The sequence below is a fragment of the Telopea speciosissima genome, chromosome 7 (assembly GCF_018873765.1).
Source record: "Telopea speciosissima isolate NSW1024214 ecotype Mountain lineage chromosome 7, Tspe_v1, whole genome shotgun sequence".
NCBI lineage: Eukaryota > Viridiplantae > Streptophyta > Magnoliopsida > Proteales > Proteaceae > Telopea > Telopea speciosissima.
This window is the reverse complement of record NC_057922.1, coordinates 15860574-15880136: the sequence shown is the minus strand read 5'-3', so window position 1 is coordinate 15880136 and position 19563 is coordinate 15860574. Positions and strand designations below refer to the sequence as shown.

At 39.1% G+C, this 19563-nt stretch overlaps 2 protein-coding genes across 4 annotated transcripts in view; both read left to right on the top strand.

Annotated features, from left to right (window-relative positions):
- Positions 1 to 1746: 1746 nt before the first annotated feature.
- Positions 1747 to 16007, top strand: LOC122667015 (BRAP2 RING ZnF UBP domain-containing protein 1). Of its 2 annotated transcripts, none has more exons than XM_043863165.1 (11): positions 1747 to 2130; positions 2234 to 2342; positions 2438 to 2552; positions 2675 to 2772; positions 8017 to 8123; positions 8217 to 8463; positions 8941 to 8994; positions 14496 to 14639; positions 14754 to 14818; positions 15605 to 15659; positions 15749 to 16007. In XM_043863165.1, exons 1-11 carry the CDS (start codon positions 1829 to 1831, stop codon positions 15905 to 15907), a joined length of 1455 nt encoding a protein of 484 aa, XP_043719100.1. In that variant the 5' UTR covers positions 1747 to 1828; the 3' UTR covers positions 15908 to 16007. The 2 variants fall into 2 exon arrangements, with proteins under 2 accessions (XP_043719100.1, XP_043719099.1); XM_043863164.1 differs by having other exon boundaries at positions 1748 to 2130; positions 8217 to 8466.
- A 3351-nt stretch (positions 16008 to 19358) lies between these two features.
- LOC122667013 (protein transport protein Sec24-like At4g32640) overlaps positions 19359 to 19563 on the top strand; it is a 65663-nt gene continuing 65458 nt past the window's right edge. Inside the window, exon 1 of one of the 2 annotated variants that reach the window (XM_043863161.1) lies at positions 19359 to 19532. The gene's annotated coding sequence lies outside the window, so the exon portion shown is untranslated. The remainder of the gene's footprint in view (positions 19533 to 19563) is intronic. The other variant, XM_043863162.1, reaches the window with a different exon arrangement.

The following is a 19563-nucleotide window of genomic DNA, read 5'->3' as shown; positions in this document are numbered from 1 at the left end:
GGTAGCAAAAAAGAGTACTCTGCTGTGAGTGCAGCATATTTGCTTAATTTCCTCCTAAAGAAGAAGGAAAGGACTTTGAAGCTTTATAACTCTGGAAGGGACGAGGGTATTATAGCAAGACCTTCTTACTCTTTATAACTCGCAGAGAGAGAGAGAGAGAGGTCAGAGGGGTCCAGTGGAAAATGGAGAAGAAGTGGGGGAAATGGGTTTCACAGGTAAGGGACTCTTCGTAACCATCGACAGCACCGCTACCGCTAAAAGACGTGCCACCACTCCAAGAGAGAGGCGTCGTCGGGCTGGCTCTCCTTGACTCCCCATCCTTCTTCACCTGAACGCTACTGCATCGTAGAATCTGCCTCGACCGTGGTTGTCTCAATCCCCACTCAGGCAACACAGCCACCAAACTCTTTGTCGGCAGGGACCCATGTTCTTCTGGCTGGCGTAGCCGCATCAGCACTTCCACCACAAGCCAATCGTCCGTCGTAGCCTCTGTAATCCACTCGTTTTCTCCCATCTTCCACACCCTATTGCATCTTCTATCTTCTGAATCTTATGCTTCTGCTTTGCCTAAGCTTCTCATTAATCACAACCACCACCTCCTCCGCTTCTCCCAATTTCTAGACCGAGCGTGAAAATCGGTAAATAATGGCATCAGGTGGAGGAATTCTCTGTTCTTGTTTCTTCCACCTTCAGTCAAGCGAAAACGATGAAGAAAATCTGGTTTGTATTTAGGGATATTGGGGATTTAACCTTAAGGGTATAATAGGAAGTTCATCCAATGGTAACGGTAATTTTGCCATTATAAAAGAGTCAATAGCCACTTACCTGCAAAGACCTAACGGAGTGGACTAAGTTGAAATAAAAATATAAAATAAGGGTAATCTGTGAATTTTTTGCAAAATTTAGGGTGTACTTATCATTTCGAATAGTTATAGGGGGCGTCCGTGAGATTTTCCCAAAAAAAAAAAAAAAAGGTTCAAAAAAGCGCTTAAGAGGAGAAAATATTTGAATGAATGAATGGAAAAAGACTGTCAGCTACCCTCTATTTATAAATATCGAGTGTTGGGATATTTTGATATTTGATGTGTGTCCGTCAATCTCAATTTAAACGAATTAAATTAAATAAATATATTTTTATTATGTATTTATTATAATGGTTTTTTTATATGCAAGTACCTGTCTCAATTATGGACAAACTTAGACACTCTATTATAGGTTTGCCGTATTATATATTTCTCCAATGGGAATTGATATAGATATATAAATACGAGTACATTCTTATGATGAACGTTGATCCATAAAAATTTCTAAATGATTCATCGTCAGTTTTTTTTTGATAACAAAATTTATTTATACTGTCATTTTTCTGTGCCTGAAAGACATTTACTATTGCATTCATATTTTGTGTGTTTGTGATGTACCAATAATTGATGTCTACCAACGGAACTAATTACACACCGACTGCTCAACGTATAGGATATGAATGTAAATAAAAGGGACACTCAATGTAGAAAGTTTTCTTTCACTCAAGGTGAATGAAATGAATATTAAGAAAATATTGGCCCCCTACTTTACTAAAGTGCCCCTAGGAATCCAATCCAACGACAAAGAAGATAGGTCCTCAAAAAATTACATTGTATTCGTTAGAAACATTGTTCGATAATGGGTTCATCGTTATGCCGTGTGCCAATCATAAGTGTCTCCAGGAGAGGGCGACCTTAACGGCCTAACTTCCCATTTCCCGCGAAAGAAGCATCAGAGTCTTTTGAGGCTCTGCAGATTTCCATCTTCACACACTCTTCTGTTGAGTCTTTCGCAACAGTCTCACATGTTCAGCCTTCAAATCCATTCGGTGGACACCAACCACCCCATCACCACCAGATCCGCTGGAGAAGACAGCGGAGCCGCCACCCCCACCAACCCTAACATCCAAGAACGAAGAGGCATCGTCCATCTCTTCCGCAGCGTTTCCCACCATAATCCCACCTCCCTCTCCACAAACCGAACTAATCTTGAAGAGGATTCCACTCTTCTCTTCGTCGTCGCTGTCCCTAACCACCTCTCCCCCGAAGATCTCATATTCTTCTGCGCTTCCTACATCGATCACTTCTCCGAGGTTCTCATCATCAGGTTCTCTTCATCCGCCATGACAGAAACCCTAAAACTTGTTGTAGATTGGTCGGATTATTTGTTCAAGATTGATCGTAACAATTTTGTATTGGGTGAATTGTAGGAATGACGGAATGGAGGATCGATACAGCGCGTTGATTAAGCTTGTTGACCAGCAGAAAGCAGAGAAGTTTTATCGGAGCTTCAACGGGAGGCGGTTCTCGTCCACTGAGGTTTCTGTTATTGCTTTTATATATGAATTTGTGGGGTTTGAATAAGTGGGTTTGGTTGGAAATTTACTGCGTTTTCTCCTATGGTTGTGTTGCAGGCTGAGGTTTGCCATGTCTTATATGTGACTTCCGTAGAATATACGGAATCCGCGGACATTGCTAGTACTCCGCCTCTAGGTTTTACTGAATTACCTACATGTCCTGTTTGCCTTGGTGAGTTCTACGGCTTATGGAATTATATGCTTATTTGTTCTACCAGGCAGCCTGTTTTTGTTTTTGGTTGTGATAATGGAACTATTGTTAGTTTTTGTAATCTTGTTTTTTCTACTATCTAGAAAGGCTGGATCAAGATACCAGTGGTATCTTGACGACACCTTGCGACCACTCATTCCGATGTTCATGCATCTCAAAATGGGCCGACTCATCTTGCCTGGTTAGTAAAGCTTGTGCTGCTAAGAAGTGTTTCTGTTGCAGTTTTTATTTTTTGCTACCAATGCATATACTTCTTGAGTTCACCTCAATGTTAGTAAAGCTTGTGCTGCTAAGAAGTGTCTGTTTCGATTTTTATTTTTTGCTACCAATGCATATACTTCTTGAGTTCACCTCAATGTTTAGTTTGGCTATGCTTCTCAGGGTTGTGCTTATTGGCTTCTAGAAGCCAGCTTCTACTGATTACAGAGGCTGAAAGGCCATGCCCCGTACTATTATTTCATTTGGAGTCTTTACCATCAGAAGCTAGAAAAACTCGTGTAGTACCCCTCCCCGTCTCAAATATTATGATGTTGCTGGTGGTAAATCTGAGAATCCCCAAAAGTAGAAGCACCAGGGTCCCATCCAAACATGTGCCGCTTCTGTAAGCAACGTCATGCCTATAAGCTGGGTATGAGAAGCTTAGCCAATATAAGTGATGACTATAATTCCTAGTAGCATTGTGTTGTATAGAACCTTTATCTACTTTCAGTTTTGCATTTTTTGAGGGTACATTATGGCTGAGGTACTTATCGTTTATGATAACTACATCTTAGGCATCTCACGTTTGAAATATTATGTTTGGGGTACCTACATAAGGATAATGTTAGTTAATTTAAGTACTTGAGTTTTTAAATTTTTATATTTCCAATTTTACCCATAGGAACCCATCCTCAAGCACTAACTCTGATGACTAAGCACCGGAACCCATCTTATGCAAGCACCACTGTCGTTATAAACACGATCGCCTCCATGGATATAAGCACCACCATCATTCCTCCCCTTTCTAAAAAATAATCCCTATTTGATATAGCTATTTGTGCAAGTATTTTACGATTAAGAAGTAACTGTTTTTTGTACAGATCGTGTATTAATTGACTTCAACCATAGAATACCCTTTTTTCACGAATACTGCATTTATCCGAGTGATCCACAAACGACGAAAATCTCTCTTTTGCCTGCCCCTATCCCGATGAACCGAAACCAAAGCTCTCATTGTGAACTTTAGAGCAGCCACTCCCTCTTTCCATGAATCTTAGAGCCTTCGAATCCCCATCGGGCTGCCCCCATGCGTCGTCTCTGTTGCTGCCCCCGAAACGCAGCCTCCCTGCACAGCCTCCACTGCTGCCCCTCCTCATGCAGCCCCCTTCCCATGCCCCCCATGTCTCCCTTTGTGCCTCAATTGGCGAGGCCCAACCCTAGCATCCTACACCCATCTCCCACCACTGCAAACCCATGTTTGCCTCTTGTCGCCACTGCAAAGCTCTGCCTCCTGCTGCGATCGATCTCTGCTGCATTGCGCAGCCCTCGGTCTCCGCTGCTGTCGCCTACGCATCTACACCCCCTCACCCCCTATTGTTTACTCAACTGTTGTGCATCCCCCGCACCCCACACCCCAATGTGGATCCTGTGGACTCTTTTTGCTCCTCTCTCCACCCAACTAGCCTCCACCTGATGCAGCTCCAAGAAGGAAGAAGAAGAAGAAGAAACCCTGAACTTAGGGTTTGAATAGGGAGCCGTAGGTTAGGAGTTATGTTTTTTTTATATTTAGTTATTTTTCTGTTTTTTTAGATTGAACCGGGTTGAAATTGGTTATATCCAATTGGTTCAATGGGTCCAATGGGTTTAATTTAAGTGAAGAGCTCCTATTGGCTAATAGGTCCTTATATTCTATTGGCTGATGGGGAATCTTCTTTTAAATTAATTGTTTTAAGTTAGAGTCTTTTAATTTATGTTAAGTAGGGGTAGTTAGGACAATTTACTGTTTGATTCAATTTAAGTTAGATTAGTTCTCTCCCTTCCACGATTTTAGAAGAAAGAGACCTTTATTTGTACTAGGAGTTGGCTTAGGCCTTTATTATAAATATATTGGATCGTGGGAGATTTCTCCACATATTGATATTTGAAAAAAATACTGTTATTGCTGCTGGTCGATTGCTGCTGCTGCTCCTTGCTCTTCAAGAGTGTTTGCATCCTTGTGGGTACATCAAGGTGGAAGGGTGGGTGGAATCCTGCGACTCCTTACGCCGTGACGGCTGGGAGCATTTCTCTCTGAAGGTGGCTTCATCCTTCTTCAAATCAAGCTGCTGCCGGTGGAATCTAGTAGTAAGTTTGCTCTTTAATTTCTGTTTTTCCATTCATTCTCCCTCCCTATCGATTTCCCTTAAACCCTAGATCATCTAGGTTATTTTTAATACTCATCCACCATCTGAATTCAATCAGATTCAGACCATAGCCCCATCACACCCCTGCCTATACTCGATCTCAGTTGCTGCCCCTTCCCATCACTCTAAACCCTAATTCCCCATTAATCGCCATAAACCTAAGAAACCTTAATTTCTGTTTAGGCCCATTCAGCCATCAGAAATTCCCCATATTGCAGCTGAACCTTCCCCCTAATCCTTCTAACACTCGACCTCAACCCCAGCCCCTGAATCCTACTTTAAACCCTAGTTTTTGTTGTTTTTTCCTAATTTTAAAACCCGAAACCCTAACCCTAATTTCTGCAGGAACTTAAAACTGTTTCAAATTCAATTATTTTTATACTATAATGACCCCCTAAACCTGCATATTACAGCCATATAAACCCCATTCCCAAATTCCCATCCTAAACCCTAATTTTGCCCTAAAACAACCCCTAATCAGCCCTAAACAGCAGGCTTGACCAAAGCTTGATTCCCATTGGCTCCTAGTAGGATTATCACCTATTCTAGGACTACATTACCACCTTTGATGAGTTCTAGTGCTCAGTCATTGGCACCAATGCTTGAGGATGAGTCCCTATGGGTAAAGTTGGAAATATAAAAAAAATTAAAGCCAACTGGTTAAATTAACCAATGGTATCCTATTCTCGCTAGAAATGAAGCTAAGACGATCGTGGGGAAAGCAAGGGCGAGGAAACATGATGATCTTTATAACAACCTGAACACAAAGGAAAGGGAAAAAGCTATCTATAAGATGCTAAATTAAGGGAAAAGAAGAGTAGAAATTTCGACCATGTTAGATTATTAAATCTGAAGATGGTAGGGTACTAATAAGGGATGAAAACATTACGGAGAGATGGAGAAGGTATTTCTACAGCCGACTAAATGGAGACTTCTCAAGTAATAGTCCCCTTGAGGGCTGTATTAGTCACCAAGACACCACATGTGGCAGATACATATGCAAAATTAGGGTGTCTGAAGTAAAAGAAGCTTTAAAAAAGATGAAAGTAGGCAAGACACCAGGCCCAGATGGAGTCCCAATAGAAGTGGGGAAGAGCCTAGGGTTATGTGGTTTAACTAGGCTAACCAAGTTGGTTAACAAGATACTGAGCACAAGGAAACTGCCAGATGAATGGAGGAGAAGCAATATGGTCCCGATCTACAAAAAAAAGGGATATTCAGGACTGCAATAACTATAGAGGCATAAACTTTTTAGTCTTACGATGAAGGTATGGGAGAAGGTTATTGAAGCCCACCTGAGAACCAGAGCCGATTGGTGCTCCTAGTTTCCACTTTCCCTCTCCTGCCCCGGCCTCTTCTTACTTCAGGTTAGTCTTTCCTTCCTCCTTCCTTTCTTTATTCTTGTACTCTTCTTTCCCCTTATTATTTTCCCCTCTTCCTTATCGCATTCTTTTTTTTTTACTACCGAACTAACAAGGTTGAGAGATTTGATCAATCTGCCTCATACCTAGTTCTTTCACTTCCGAATTTAGTATGGTACCTATCCTAGGCAAGGTTTTAAGTATCCGCCGATACTAATTGATACATGTCGTATATTTAAGGTACTGATACAATACCTAAAAAAAATTGGTATTAGTACATGTAAGAAATCTCATCCTTTATATATAATCAATTGAATGCACTTGTCTTGCCGTACTTTGTTCTCCTTTTCATACATTATATATTTTACATACTATTTATTTATAGTGTTTGATGCTTCAAAACTGTCTTTTGCATTGCCATACGTTTCTTGACCATTCCCATACATATCTTGCGTCTCTCTAGTATGATACAAAATGTCTCTTAAAATCACCCTTCTGATATGATACCAATACCAATACTCTGAACTTTGATACTAGGGGTGATTTTACCTGTGCAATCTGGTTTCAGAAACTTGCGTGTATTGTGAGATAATCCCCTTGGTCCCGACCTGCTCTGTTTGTGATTTTTTCTGAACGAGCTCAAATCGAATATTTATATTCCTATTTAATCAAGGTTTATTGGCTTGGTTCCACTCAATAGGCCTAGGCGACTCTAACTCTGGCGTTTCAGAGCTGTTTGGGTTGGGTATCAATGGCTGCGGTTCGATCTCCTACTTTGGTCTGTACCGTGACTCTCGTGGTTGAAGGTGAAAGAAGAGATAAGTTTCTGAAGTTACAAATAAGGACAAGTTATATAAAATTATTCAAAGACCCCTTTGCGTATGAATTTGTTTTATTCACTCCCATTCCTTTTCTAAATCCAAAAAAGATCCTCCTCAAACGGTTTTCCCCAGAATACTTTATTTTGTCCCAATGGGTCCTAATTGTGCTAAGAATTTATGGAATTGCCATTATACTCTTCTTGAGTTATTTATCATTCTTATGGATCCATAGCGACCCAAAAACAGAGTTTTGTGACCTGGGATTGTGTCAACAGCCCTCCAGATAAAACAAGGAAAATGAAAATCAATTGATTTCACAAAAAGAATAGAATTTTAACCAGCTAGGTATTCGGTTTTCTTTGATCACGCTATTTAGATACACTGATTTAGTCCTATTATCATAGTTGTCATGGCATCTAGGTGACCCAAGGCTGGAGGGGGCCTGGACACAACACGACATCGCCTAGGTGACAACTATGCTCGTTGTTTTTGAAGAACACAATTGATGGAACTCAAGAGTAGCACTAGTAGGTGACAAGATGACAGAAAGTTGATTGGCATGGATTGTTCATGTGTAACAAAAACCAATAGATTCTCCTGTGAAAAGGAGCAGTATAGAGCAATTTGGAGGTGTTAAGGAAAGGCTAACAATGCATTTTTTAGGGTAATCATTGTAGCTCACAGTGGCATTTTGGGATATCAGTTTTGCTTACGAAGTATCTCTGATGCATCTTTTCTGTTGCACAAACAATTGTCTTAGTCATTTGGATGTTATCTGACAGTACTGAAAGTGGTTGGCATAACCTTATCAATGTAACTGTTGGCTTTACTAATGGTTTTTTTTTTTTTAATTTTAAATCAGGTCTGCCGATTTTGTCAACAGCAGGCTCAGAAAGCAACATGTTCTGTTTGTGGAACATCAGAGGATCTCTGGATTTGTGTGATCTGTGGGTTTGTGGGATGTGGAAGGTTGGCATAAATGCTCTATATTTGCACTTATTCTTTAGCTGATAAACTCTTTCAATTGAGTTCCTGATTGTTGGAATTATGTATTGATTTTAGGTATAAAGAAGGTCATGCTATCAGGCACTGGAAAGAAACCCAACACTGCTATTCCCTTGATTTAGAAACGCAACGTGTTTGGGATTATGTCGGCGACAATTATGTTCACCGACTAAATCATTCAAAAACTGATGGAAAGCTGGTAGAGTTGAACTCCTGTTGTAGATTGACGGATGGTGATTGTGGGAACTGTGACTGCTCTGAGGATTCTGGAATTAGCAGTGCGCTCGTTAGCAGTAAAGTTGAAGTGGTCATAATATTTTCCTCTTTCAGGCATATTTATTCTTTATTCCTAAAATCAGATATCGGGCCTAGATTTGTACTGGACCCACATGCTTGAAAGTTGAATCCTATGCTTGAATTGGTTTGGCATAATATGGCAAGCTGTTTTGAACTTATAATCTATTTTTTCAAGTGGTACATATAGTCTGACTCAGAGGTAGCTTGTTATCTTATGACACTGTAGTACATTGATCACATTCAAGCATTTCCAGAATTAATTACAGACACACATTGGCATTGTCAGAAACTTTAATATTTTATGCTCATTTATATCCTCTTATACCATATTCTACAATATTGATTAGGTCCAATATTAATTACAGACACACCTTTGAGTTGTCTGAGATCTTGACCTTTGATACTTAATGAAAAGCAATTTTGTTAGTTCACTTGTATGATTGCTATAATCATTGACCCTTTTTTTTTTTTTTTTTGACAGCAGATTGTTGATGAGTACAATCGCTTACTCACAAGCCAGCTTGAGACTCAAAGAGAAGTAAGTACTTAGATATTGCCTCTCTAATGCAACGTATTCAAATCCCTGTATTTAGTTGGTTATATGGAACTCTTGAGAGATTCCAATGTACTTGTTGTGGTGGAACTATTCTTAATGCATGTCTGCACCCAACTAGCATGCCATGCCGGTCAGTTTCAGTCAGGCTGATGTTAGGGGTCCACCTATTTGGCCCAAGACCGAAATCGGACCAATAAGGTTATTGGTCCGGGGACCTTAGTCCAGAACCAATAACTTAGTGATTTAGGCTTTATCGGCTTCTTATCAGTCTCAGTCTATCAGGCCATTATTGAGCCCAAGATGAAAACCAATAATAGTGCAAGTGGGTCGGGCTGCCTAGCCTTATTTATAGGCATCACATTCTCTATTCTCTCTCATGAGTTTCCAATGTCTGACTAAAAAGGATAGCCTTTTGCTCCAAGAGGAGAAAGGAATAAGAGAACGCACTCATTTTAGTCTCGCATCGGAAATTTAAGAAGAGGAGAAGGAAAAGAGAGTCTATAAATGAGAGAGAGAGAGATGGTGGAGAGTTTCAAAGTTATAGGGCTATTCAGCCAGTCCTATCAGTTTTGGTCCAATTTGATAATAATTGCTCAGTTGCAAGGGCTTATTGGTCTAATTGGCCTAGACCAAGACTGAATCGAAACTTATGCCCAAACTGAAATCGAACCAATAAACCAGTTCGTCGGTTGGTTTCGGGTTAAAATGGGAGGTTTTGGTTTGGGCTTTCGGTTCCCAAGTTTTGACACCCTTAGGTGGATGGGCTCATTCTACATGATGACATCTGCTAGTCTAAAAAATAACTAGAGAAGTTTATCCTGACAATATTTTTTGGGGACTGATGATTATGTTGACTGTCTGATTACGAATTGATTGCTTGTTCAGAGGTACATATCCCTTTAGTGGGAACTACAGAGCCATGTGCATTAGCCTGTCCTTGGTGTCAACTATTGATATGTATTGGACCTATTGGCCTTGTTAATATGATATAAAACTGATGCATAAAAAAATTTATATACAAAACCGATACTGGCCAGTACAGTCTAATTTAGTACCCATATTATACGCCGATACACTCAATACATAGGCTGCCAAAGCCAAAAATCCCAGTTTTGAAAGTAAACATCTTCCTACTTTGAATCTTTGGCCAAAACCTTAGTGAATCCCATCTACACTAAAAAAATGACCTAGGACGAGTGATTAAACAAGCAAAAAATTGCATCAAAGTTCATCAAAATGGAGATCGAAAATCAAAGCCCTAGGTTGAAGTATGTGTAAAAAATTGACTTTTTTGCTTGAATTTTGGTTTTTCTTACTTGTTTTTGCCAAGTATGACCTCTAAAGTAGAAAAAATTTACCTAAATTTGGATTATCTTGAATGATTTGCGATCTGTAATGTATGTAGTTATGTTTGTTGCCAAGTACTTATTATTAATAGTTACATACTACTTCAGGTTTGTTTAATATTTGTTACAGTAAAGTAGTAGTATGGTTAATATGTATATATGCTTAATGCCTATTACTTAATATTTAGTTTTATATTTATACTTATTACTTGCTTGGTTTGGATCTTTTGGCGTTAACTTCGGCTAGTATCCTAATATGCAAATAGAGTTTTCTTTTTCAAATTTTCTTGTTTAATTGCTTCTTATTACTTAACATTGGTTGGATATAATTATTTATTGCTTATTTATGGTGCATAATGCTTAAAAACTTGCTTTGCATGTATCATAAGCAGATATCCATGCATATCAAAGATTATCGTATCTAGAATCTCTCAGCATCTCCAATACTGATGCAGATTTCCTACGACTTGGTTGGTTTGATTTGGGTCAATTTGGTTCATTATTGAACCAGTTCTTTGACTCAAACTGAACCCATGTATGGAGACTTTGGGATTCCTGATAAGCAGGATTTTTTGAGCCAGTTGGTATCTTATGGCTTCTTTTCAGGAATTTTTTCTCCAGCTACAAGTTTCCTATATTTTAGAAAACTGAATCTTTATGTTCCATGTATGGAGGAATTAAAATTCCTTAAAATCAAACCCCTGTGGGCCCATTATGGAGGAGATATGGCTTACGATATGGAAGTTATACAGATCCTATCTTTTAGGATCTGTCATAACCGTGGGAGCTGATTTGGGGAATTATCATATATTTATGGAGATATTTATTGTAAGAGGACAGCATTTGTGGGCCCAGTTGAAGACAGATTTATGTTACCTTTCGTGTAGGTTACTTCTGATTTTAGGATTTCGTTAAATTGTAGGATTCAGATCCTTCACGGCCAAGGTGGTAGTGGCCATCGTGCTGCCACGCCCCATGGGAGCGACACGTGGCTTTATGATGATCCAACGGCCCAGGTTAAAAAAGTTCAAATATCACTTAGTGACCGGGTTATCCTCTTCAATCAACACCGACCGGACCGAGCAGACCAAAACGAACCAAACTGACCTTGAATCAAAACAAAATCCTAAGTTGTTACTTGTTAGTGCGATGGAAGTTTTGAAACCGAGCTCATCGTCTTCTTCCTCTCCTCTCCGTTGCTCTGCTTTCATTTTTGGCAAGCTTCCTCCCTCTCCGTGAACCTTTGGAACGTCAAATCATTTTGGTTTTCTAACACAAGCCCTAACCCTCCCTCTCTTTTACCAAACCCTCTCCTCTCACCGCTCCTCTCATCTCTCACGGTGACGGTAGTGTGATTGCAAGCGACGGCGAGGGCGAAGGTGACAGCGATGGTACACAACCTGCTGCTGCTCTCATCTACTCACCCTGCACCTTCCTCGTTGCATCTTTCGAGTCAGGTAAAGAAACGGCCTCAAATCCACTTGCAGCAGAGCCAGCAGGTTTGATGGTGGGAGAGAAAATCATGAGATGAAAGGAAATGAGAAAAAAAGAAAGAAAGAAAGAAAGAAAATATTAGAAGTAGTAGAAGAAGAAGTGCAATAAATTCAACCATTTGAAAAATAAGAAATGGTTTGAGTTGGCCACATAAAGCAAGGAGAATCACATATTGGAAGGTGGTTTATGGGAGAATGCCTTGTTTTGTCAAGGATTGAACAATGAAGAATTGAAGCAATTACAAATCTGCGTTGAAGCAATACATGGTAGATCTACATGCTAGTCAGTTCAATGAAACCACAAAATTCAAGCAACAGAGATGTCACTAGACCTAAAACAACCATATAGTGTTTTTTGTTTTGTCCTTTTTAAGGATTTACAAAAACACCAAGCCAGTGGAATATGATGCTTTGGTTTTCTTCTTTTCCCCTGATTTGCTATAAGAACTCTAGATTTCTGAGACCTACATAATCATAGACTAATGGACAATATCTATTTGGAAGAACATTGGAATATATGCAGCAGCAAGGTCGAGGACTTTAGATCAAGGAGGAAGGCATAATACTGCCTGCAAGATGCAGTTAGATTCCAGTAAAACTTATGATCTGTAGCTTCATTGTCAGGGACGCTTGAAAACCATACAAACAGAGCACTTTAAAAAAATTTAATTAGGAAAAGCAAGAATTCAAGCAACATCTCCCAACCTTAAAATCATTTTCAAAACCTAAAACCTATTCACCCACTTATGATTCTTCTTCATAACCTTTCCCTGCCTTAAGAAAAGCTCCCTGTATACTAGATCTCTTTTCAAAGAAATGGCTACATTTACACCAACAGCTTTTCAAGTCTTATTTATCATAAATTACATGCATCCTCAAGAGCTCTTCTGATATACCCTATATGGATCATAATGGTAAAAACAATGGCGATTTAACTATTCAGAAAGAATGAGATGCTGCTGATCAAAACATTTCTTAAAATGTTAAAACTGTAATATCTTTCGGTCCTAAAGCATTCTAAAAGAAACTTCTATATCCTACCCTACTGAATACTAAAACTCCAACAAAACCAAACCAACAATTATTCTTTTTGGCATCCCATTGACTGAACCTTGTTTTCCTTGATCCCTTAGTCTGATTGATCTTCATCCATCACAGAAACAATCACATAAACTTTTTGGTATAAAGCTTGGTTGAGTTGAGCCATTACAAGGAGACAGAAGCACAGGTCAAAGAGTGAGAAATATGTTAATAGCACTTGAAATCTTGTGGAGTTCACAAGCAACTGATTTTAAATACATTAAGGTACAAATAACATATTACAAATTACATAGGAATTTTAACAGGAGAGGGGAGCACTCATTTTGGGAAAAAGGAATTTTAACAACAAATTGGAAGCTGAGACAATGTTGCTGGATTCTCTCTGAGCCAGGTACAAACGACTGCTGCACTTCTTCTAATCTCTTCTTTCTGTTTTTTTTTTTTTTTGTTTCTCATTTCCTTTCATCTCACGATCATCAAACCCATTCTCTCCCACCATCAAACCCGCCGGCTCTGCTGCAACTTCAGATTCCAATCATCCTACCAGTCGCATTTGAGGCCCGTTTCTTCACCTGAGTCAAAAGATGCAACGATGAAGGTGCAGGGTGAGTAGATGAGAGCAGCAGCAGGTTGTGTACCGTTGCCATTGCCCTCGCCCTCGCCTGCGAACACACACTACCGTCGCTGTGAGAGATGAGAGGAGCAGTGAGGGAAGAGGGTTTGGTAAAAGAGAGAGGGAGGGTTAGGGCTTATGTTAGAAAACCAAAATGATTTGAAGTTCCAAAGGTTCACGGAGAGGGAGGAAGCTTGCCAAAAATGAAAGCAGAGCCACAGCGAGGAGAGGAAGAAGACGATGAGCTCAGTTTCAAAACTTCCATCTCACTAACAACTTAGGGTTTTGTTTTGACCCAGTCACTTAAGTGATATTTGAATTTTTTTAACGTTGGATCATCATAAAGCCACGTGTCGCTCCCATGGGGCGTGGCAGCATGATGGCCGCTACCACCTTGGCCGTAGAGCATCTGAATCCTAAATTGTAGGTGTGTGGTCTTAATTTAGTTGTTATGTCATCTTTTATTGTAATCAGATTACTATATAAAACCTGTGTTGGAATTAGGAAATCTTTATTTCTATGTTGTCTTACATATTGTAAGAAGAGGGAAAAAAAAAGAGAGTGATTGTTAACCATGTAGCTGTGAAAGGGAGTGTGAGGTGAGAGGCCTAGGTTGAGTGGGAGGCTCAACCATCTATCGTATCCCTTTATTTTCTTCTTTCATAAGTAAAATAAAAAGTGGAAAGAAAATCTGTTATTTAATTATGTTTTCCCTATTTCATTGATCCTGTAGCAATTGATCTCTCACTGGCTCTTCCCTGTTTCGAGATCAATTCTGCATTAGATACACTCTAGAACTCTCCTAAAACCAGCTTTCCAATACGCCCGTTACCTATACGTGACACCATGAGCCTGTCTTCTTTTGTGACATTAATCAATAGTTTCTACCGTCGTCTGCATACCTTAGTTTTCCCTCTGATTATAATAAAAATCAATATGATTCTTGAAATACATTATGTTTTATACTTCTATTCCTTGTTGCCATTTCAGTATTATGAAACTCTACTTGTAGAGGCCAGAGGCAAAAAAGAGAAGTCCATTTCTGAAGCAGTGGAGAAGGCTTTGAGTTCAAAGTTGCAGGATATCCAACTGAAATATGATAAATATGTTGAGGAAAAAAGAGTTGCTGCTGATGTAAGTTTTGTCATCTACTATGTGACTTGGTCTGCCGTATTTTAAATGTTCTCACCTTTTGTTTAGTCCAAAGCAATTATTTCCTCTAACAGGCTTATCTATTTCAATTCTTAGAAGAACGAAAATCTTATGAAGAACCAGAAACTCTTGCAGAAAAAGGTTAAGGAGGCTGAAGAGAGGTACATTATCATTCTTCATCTGTATTTGGAAACATAAACTGTTGGTTATACCTGCTGAAGCAGGAACTCACGCATGCAAAGGTATAGTTACTGTCAAAGAAAATATCTAGCATGAGCAAGAGCCATACAAGGTGCCATAAAATTCGTATGGTGTTTCTTAATTTCTAGTTGGTCAAATGTAGATGAGCTCCCAATTAATAACAAAAAATGCATGTGATGGCACGGGAGTTCGAAAAAGAAGTGAGAGAGACTTGAAGCTGATCAAACAATAACCACCCTAGCTCCAACATGTAAGCACAGGATGACTTCCATAAAGCCATGATATATTGAAAAGCCTACCAGTTTTCCAGCAAAAGTAGTAACACTGTAATTATATGTGGATTAGTGTAGTAACAACATATTAATAAACACAGTTCTGAGAAGTCAATTTAGTACATACAACTATAATGTGAGGAAGGCAGGTTAATTTTCACATGCGTCTATTAATATAAGTTATTTTAAGCCTGTAATGCAAAAGCATCTTATATTGTTATTACCTCTGTAAGTTTGATGAAGTGTTTTTAAAGAGCCGCTAGGATCTGGTATATAGAAGAAGTATATCATTGCCTCAACTAACTTCATGCCTTGCTCTCTTATCCCATCATTTTGGGTCTTGTAGGCAAGGACTGTAAGGTTATACGGGGGGAGAGCTTTGGTTAGGACCTAGAATTAATTGCTCATGTGCATATTGTTATATATCTATCTCTCCTTTTTGTGGATAAAAAGATTGATTTCTTGTTTTTCTAGGGAAATCTCGTCATTAAAGCTGAAGGATGAGAATTTAGTGGATCTGGAAGAACAGGTTTGCAAAAGCACTTAACAAGTTTCTTGGTTTTGCATTGGACTAGTTATATTCGTACTCATCTTGTAGCTTCGTATTTTGACTTGCAGATTAGAGATCTTAGGGTCTACATTGAGGCACAGAGAGCTCTTGATAACATGACTGGTTCAGATGACATTAAAGGGGGAACAATCCTTCCTGTGCCATTGCAACAATCCACATCAGGAAGCACCAAAAGGTCCTCTAAGGTGAACAGAAGGCGCAATTAACAGTTCTCAATTATTTGATAACTTAACATTGTATAAATGATGAACTTCGTGCGCCAACTGTAATTGGTGATCAAATTTCAATTGAGAAAATTATTAAGAATATGTAAAGCTTGTTGTTTTGTTTCCCAACGTGCCAAGATTCTCACTGGGCTTGGCACTTAACAGCCACTTTTAGTCAAAAAATATATCACTTACATCCATTGAGATAAGTAGATTCCTATTCTGCCACGACTCGCCCCAATAGTGAAGAAATTTCTTCCTTGACCTAGATCTTTGTTTTAAAAATACTTCTCCAGGAATGTTTTATACTCAGAAGCCTATAACAATTATGTGAATCTGGATGGTAGATGTCACTCTATTAAATGTCATACTAATCACAGTATGACTAAACCTCTATTAAATGTCATACTAATCACGGTATGACCAAACATCTCAAAGACTCAAACCATGAACAAACAGATTGTTTTACTACCGTAGATAGCTTTCGTTAACTGAGCATTGTACATCATTCCCTTAAGAAACAAGCCTAGGTGATTGCTTCATATAGACTTGAAGTAATAATAGAATTGAAATAGTGACTCAAATGTTGATGAAGCAATATAAAGTATGTCACATCCTTTACTACAATCACAGAATCCAAACAGGGTTAGGAGAAATCAGTTCTCGTTAAGACCTTGGTTTCCCCTTATTGGTGCAATTGTGATGGAATGAACTGGTTACCCAAGATGAAACAGCCTTTGTTGACCGCTAGTCTACGTGCACTTGGACTAGACCCTCATCAGGATACCTTGCGATTGTGCTCAATTTCAGAGATGAAATTAAATCAAAATGGAAGAACCTAGATCGTTCATCACTTTGCTAGAGTTGGGAATAAGACTGCATTGTAGCTCCACCGAAGCATACCACATTTGAAATTCGCCTTTTGTTCTCAAACCCAAGACCCTTGCTAAACACGGTAATGTCTCTAGCCACTGAATGCAAGAGGCTTTGATTATCAGGCTAGAACTTCTCAACGTGAAAAGTCATATTGCTTGATAATCAAAGCTCTACCTTAAGAAAATTTGTATTCTATTTTGACTTTCAATAGTATTGATTTCATATTAATAACCAGACCATTCTAATGAGTTTGCATACCGGCAAAATTAGCGGCAACAGAAAGTAAGGGGAAGAATCAAATTAATATAGTAAAGGAAATGAAGAAGCAATTGTCATAGTTTCTTGTAGAAAGAATGATGTACATGTAACTCAAGAACTGGTAGCCAAGGAATGGAATTTGGCTAGTTTGTCAATTCACTCAAAGACAGGGCCTCCCTAGACAGGTTATGGGCTACACTGTTAGTCTTCCTAGGAATAAACTGAAATTCATGGTTACAAAATTGAGAGGAAGACTGCTCTTTGATAAGGTAGATGATCTCTTTGCAATCAGATTCGACTTGGATTTTGGGGTTGTTTTCTTTCAATGCCTGATACAAGCCCAAGTGAATAGCCAAAGCCTCTCCCATGCTAACGTTGACGAAATGAGCTAGAGCTGAAAAAGCAAAGATCTGGGCGCTCGTTGATCTCCTTCCAATCACCACAAGCCTCCCAAGAGAAGCTTTTTGGTTAAAGGCTGCATCACAATTAAGCTTACAAAAGCGTACCTCTGGCAGAATCCAATACTACCGGGGGAGGGGGGTACTTTTCTTACCGTAAGTTTGTTAGTCTCCGGAAACTCTTCGAAAGCACGTTGTGTAGCTTCAGAGACCTTGACGGGAGTCCAAACTCTCCTTAAAAACTAAAACATTTTTAGTTGTCCATAGAAACCAAAATATAAACTAGCACATACTCATACTCAAAGTTTCCTCAACCCTTTTCTTATCGGGGAAGGGATACGATCCTAGCTCTTCAACCGTTCATGAATCTTTGGGCTTCTATTTGTTGGGATAAATATAAGACAACGGGCTTTCGAACCAAACCGCTTTAACGAAAAGGTATTCGAGGAAGATGTGATCATTCAATTCCATAGAACTTCCACACCGAATAAATGTTGGATCGATTGGCGTTTGCCGTGAGGATAGGCATTGGCCCAACACAAGCCTTGCACACAAGCTCTCCACCACAACAATTTGTTTTTTGGCCAAGTCTTGCCAGGCAATATCTTTGTGAGAGGAGGTTGCCAATTACTCCTTATCCATGTGTGAGCTTACCAGCTTATGTGGAAAGTTGCCGTCAAGGTGAAGGATTGGGCGTTCGCAGGACGACAAGAGCAGTGAAACTGCAAGATTTGAATTTGGTGATAGGGAAGCCTAGAAGGGGATAATTGCTGCAACAGTAGAAGAATATGGTGCAAGTCCCACTATTTTTTGTGATATTAGAAAGAAAAAAAAATAGTGGTAGTTTGAAAGAGAAGGTTGCAAGTTTCTCCTTGTCTATGTGTTAGCTTACCACCTTATGTGGAAAGTAAATACTCTCCACATATGTAGAGCTAATCCGAGCTCGACTGACTCCAAACCATTTGCTAGAGCCTTTCAAAGGCGAGGCGTTGGCAGAATGACTGGCATTGATAGAATGGCTTCTCCATTACTTTATTTTCTTTTCACTATTACTATTGTTAATGTCTAAACTCTTGCATTCCACATGGTTATTTTTCTCTTGCAAATTCTTTAGGTTGTTTATTTTTTTATACAAATTTTTTTTTGTTTTGTTTATGGGATACTATGCAAAAAAATAATTAGACAATGAAACTATGTCGATGATTCGAAAGGATGTTTTAGATGCAAATTTAATGGTAAGCGATATGGGGTTATATTTCAAGAGTATAATATCATTTGATATGAAAAAAAGAAAAGAAATTATGTTGGAATTTGTATCAAAGTGTGTGATGATAATGTGCAAATTGAGGCACTTCGTGTTGAATTTTTATCCGCTATTGTGCCATCGTGCGACGTAGCAGCGGGTAAAGGTCCCTTCGGATTTTAAGTAAAAAAATACAAAGCTTGGACGAAGGAAATATCAACCACAAACAAGGGTAGTTCTCCAACTAAAGAATCACAAATTTTTTTTTTTTTCTTCCGGGTATTTGGATTCTTTCCTTTGATCCTAGTTCTGTTATCTATCTAATCGTGACCGAACGAATTAGATACCAAATGTACGGTCAGAAAAAGGACAAATAAATATTTATTCATCAGACGGCTGAAAATAACCATCAAAGGAGTTTCCGTTCAAACCTTACATTCTCAAGCACCATCAAACGGTTCACATTTTACGTACAGCGTGGCTTGATAACGCATTCATCAGTACAAATATGGAAAACGACGGTCGACGAACGGTACGAGTACCAAATATTCTAACATGGAACAAGTAATATCGTAATTACTCTAGTACCGGGATTACCACACTAGTTTAAGAAACGCTTTTTTCGCCGGGATATGGTAACCTCCAATTCATGCTCGTTAATACAAACAGCCTTCGTCTTCGCCAGGAGAAAGGAGTAAGGAGAACTTTAAATCTTTCGATTTCTCTCCCTTAAACCCTAACAATTCGATCTCTGTCTGCAAAATCCCCTTATCCGATTCTTCCTTAAGTTATGATCTTCGGTTTTTTCTGTTGGTCGACAGGTGGAGATCTCTGAACCAATCTGCTTAACAATATTCAGGTTCGTTCAAAGCAGCTACTCA

Bases quoted from the DNA above. Each gene is read 5' to 3' on its own strand.
- LOC122667015 (XM_043863164.1), top strand. From the start codon at position 1,829: ATGTTCAGCCTTCAAATCCATTCGGTGGACACCAACCACCCCATCACC. The intron at 2,343-2,437 runs GTTTCTGTTATT...GTTGTGTTGCAG, and splicing joins GGCGGTTCTCGTCCACTGAG to GCTGAGGTTTGCCATGTCTT. The intron at 8,995-14,495 runs GTAAGTACTTAG...TTGCCATTTCAG, and splicing joins AGCTTGAGACTCAAAGAGAA to TATTATGAAACTCTACTTGT.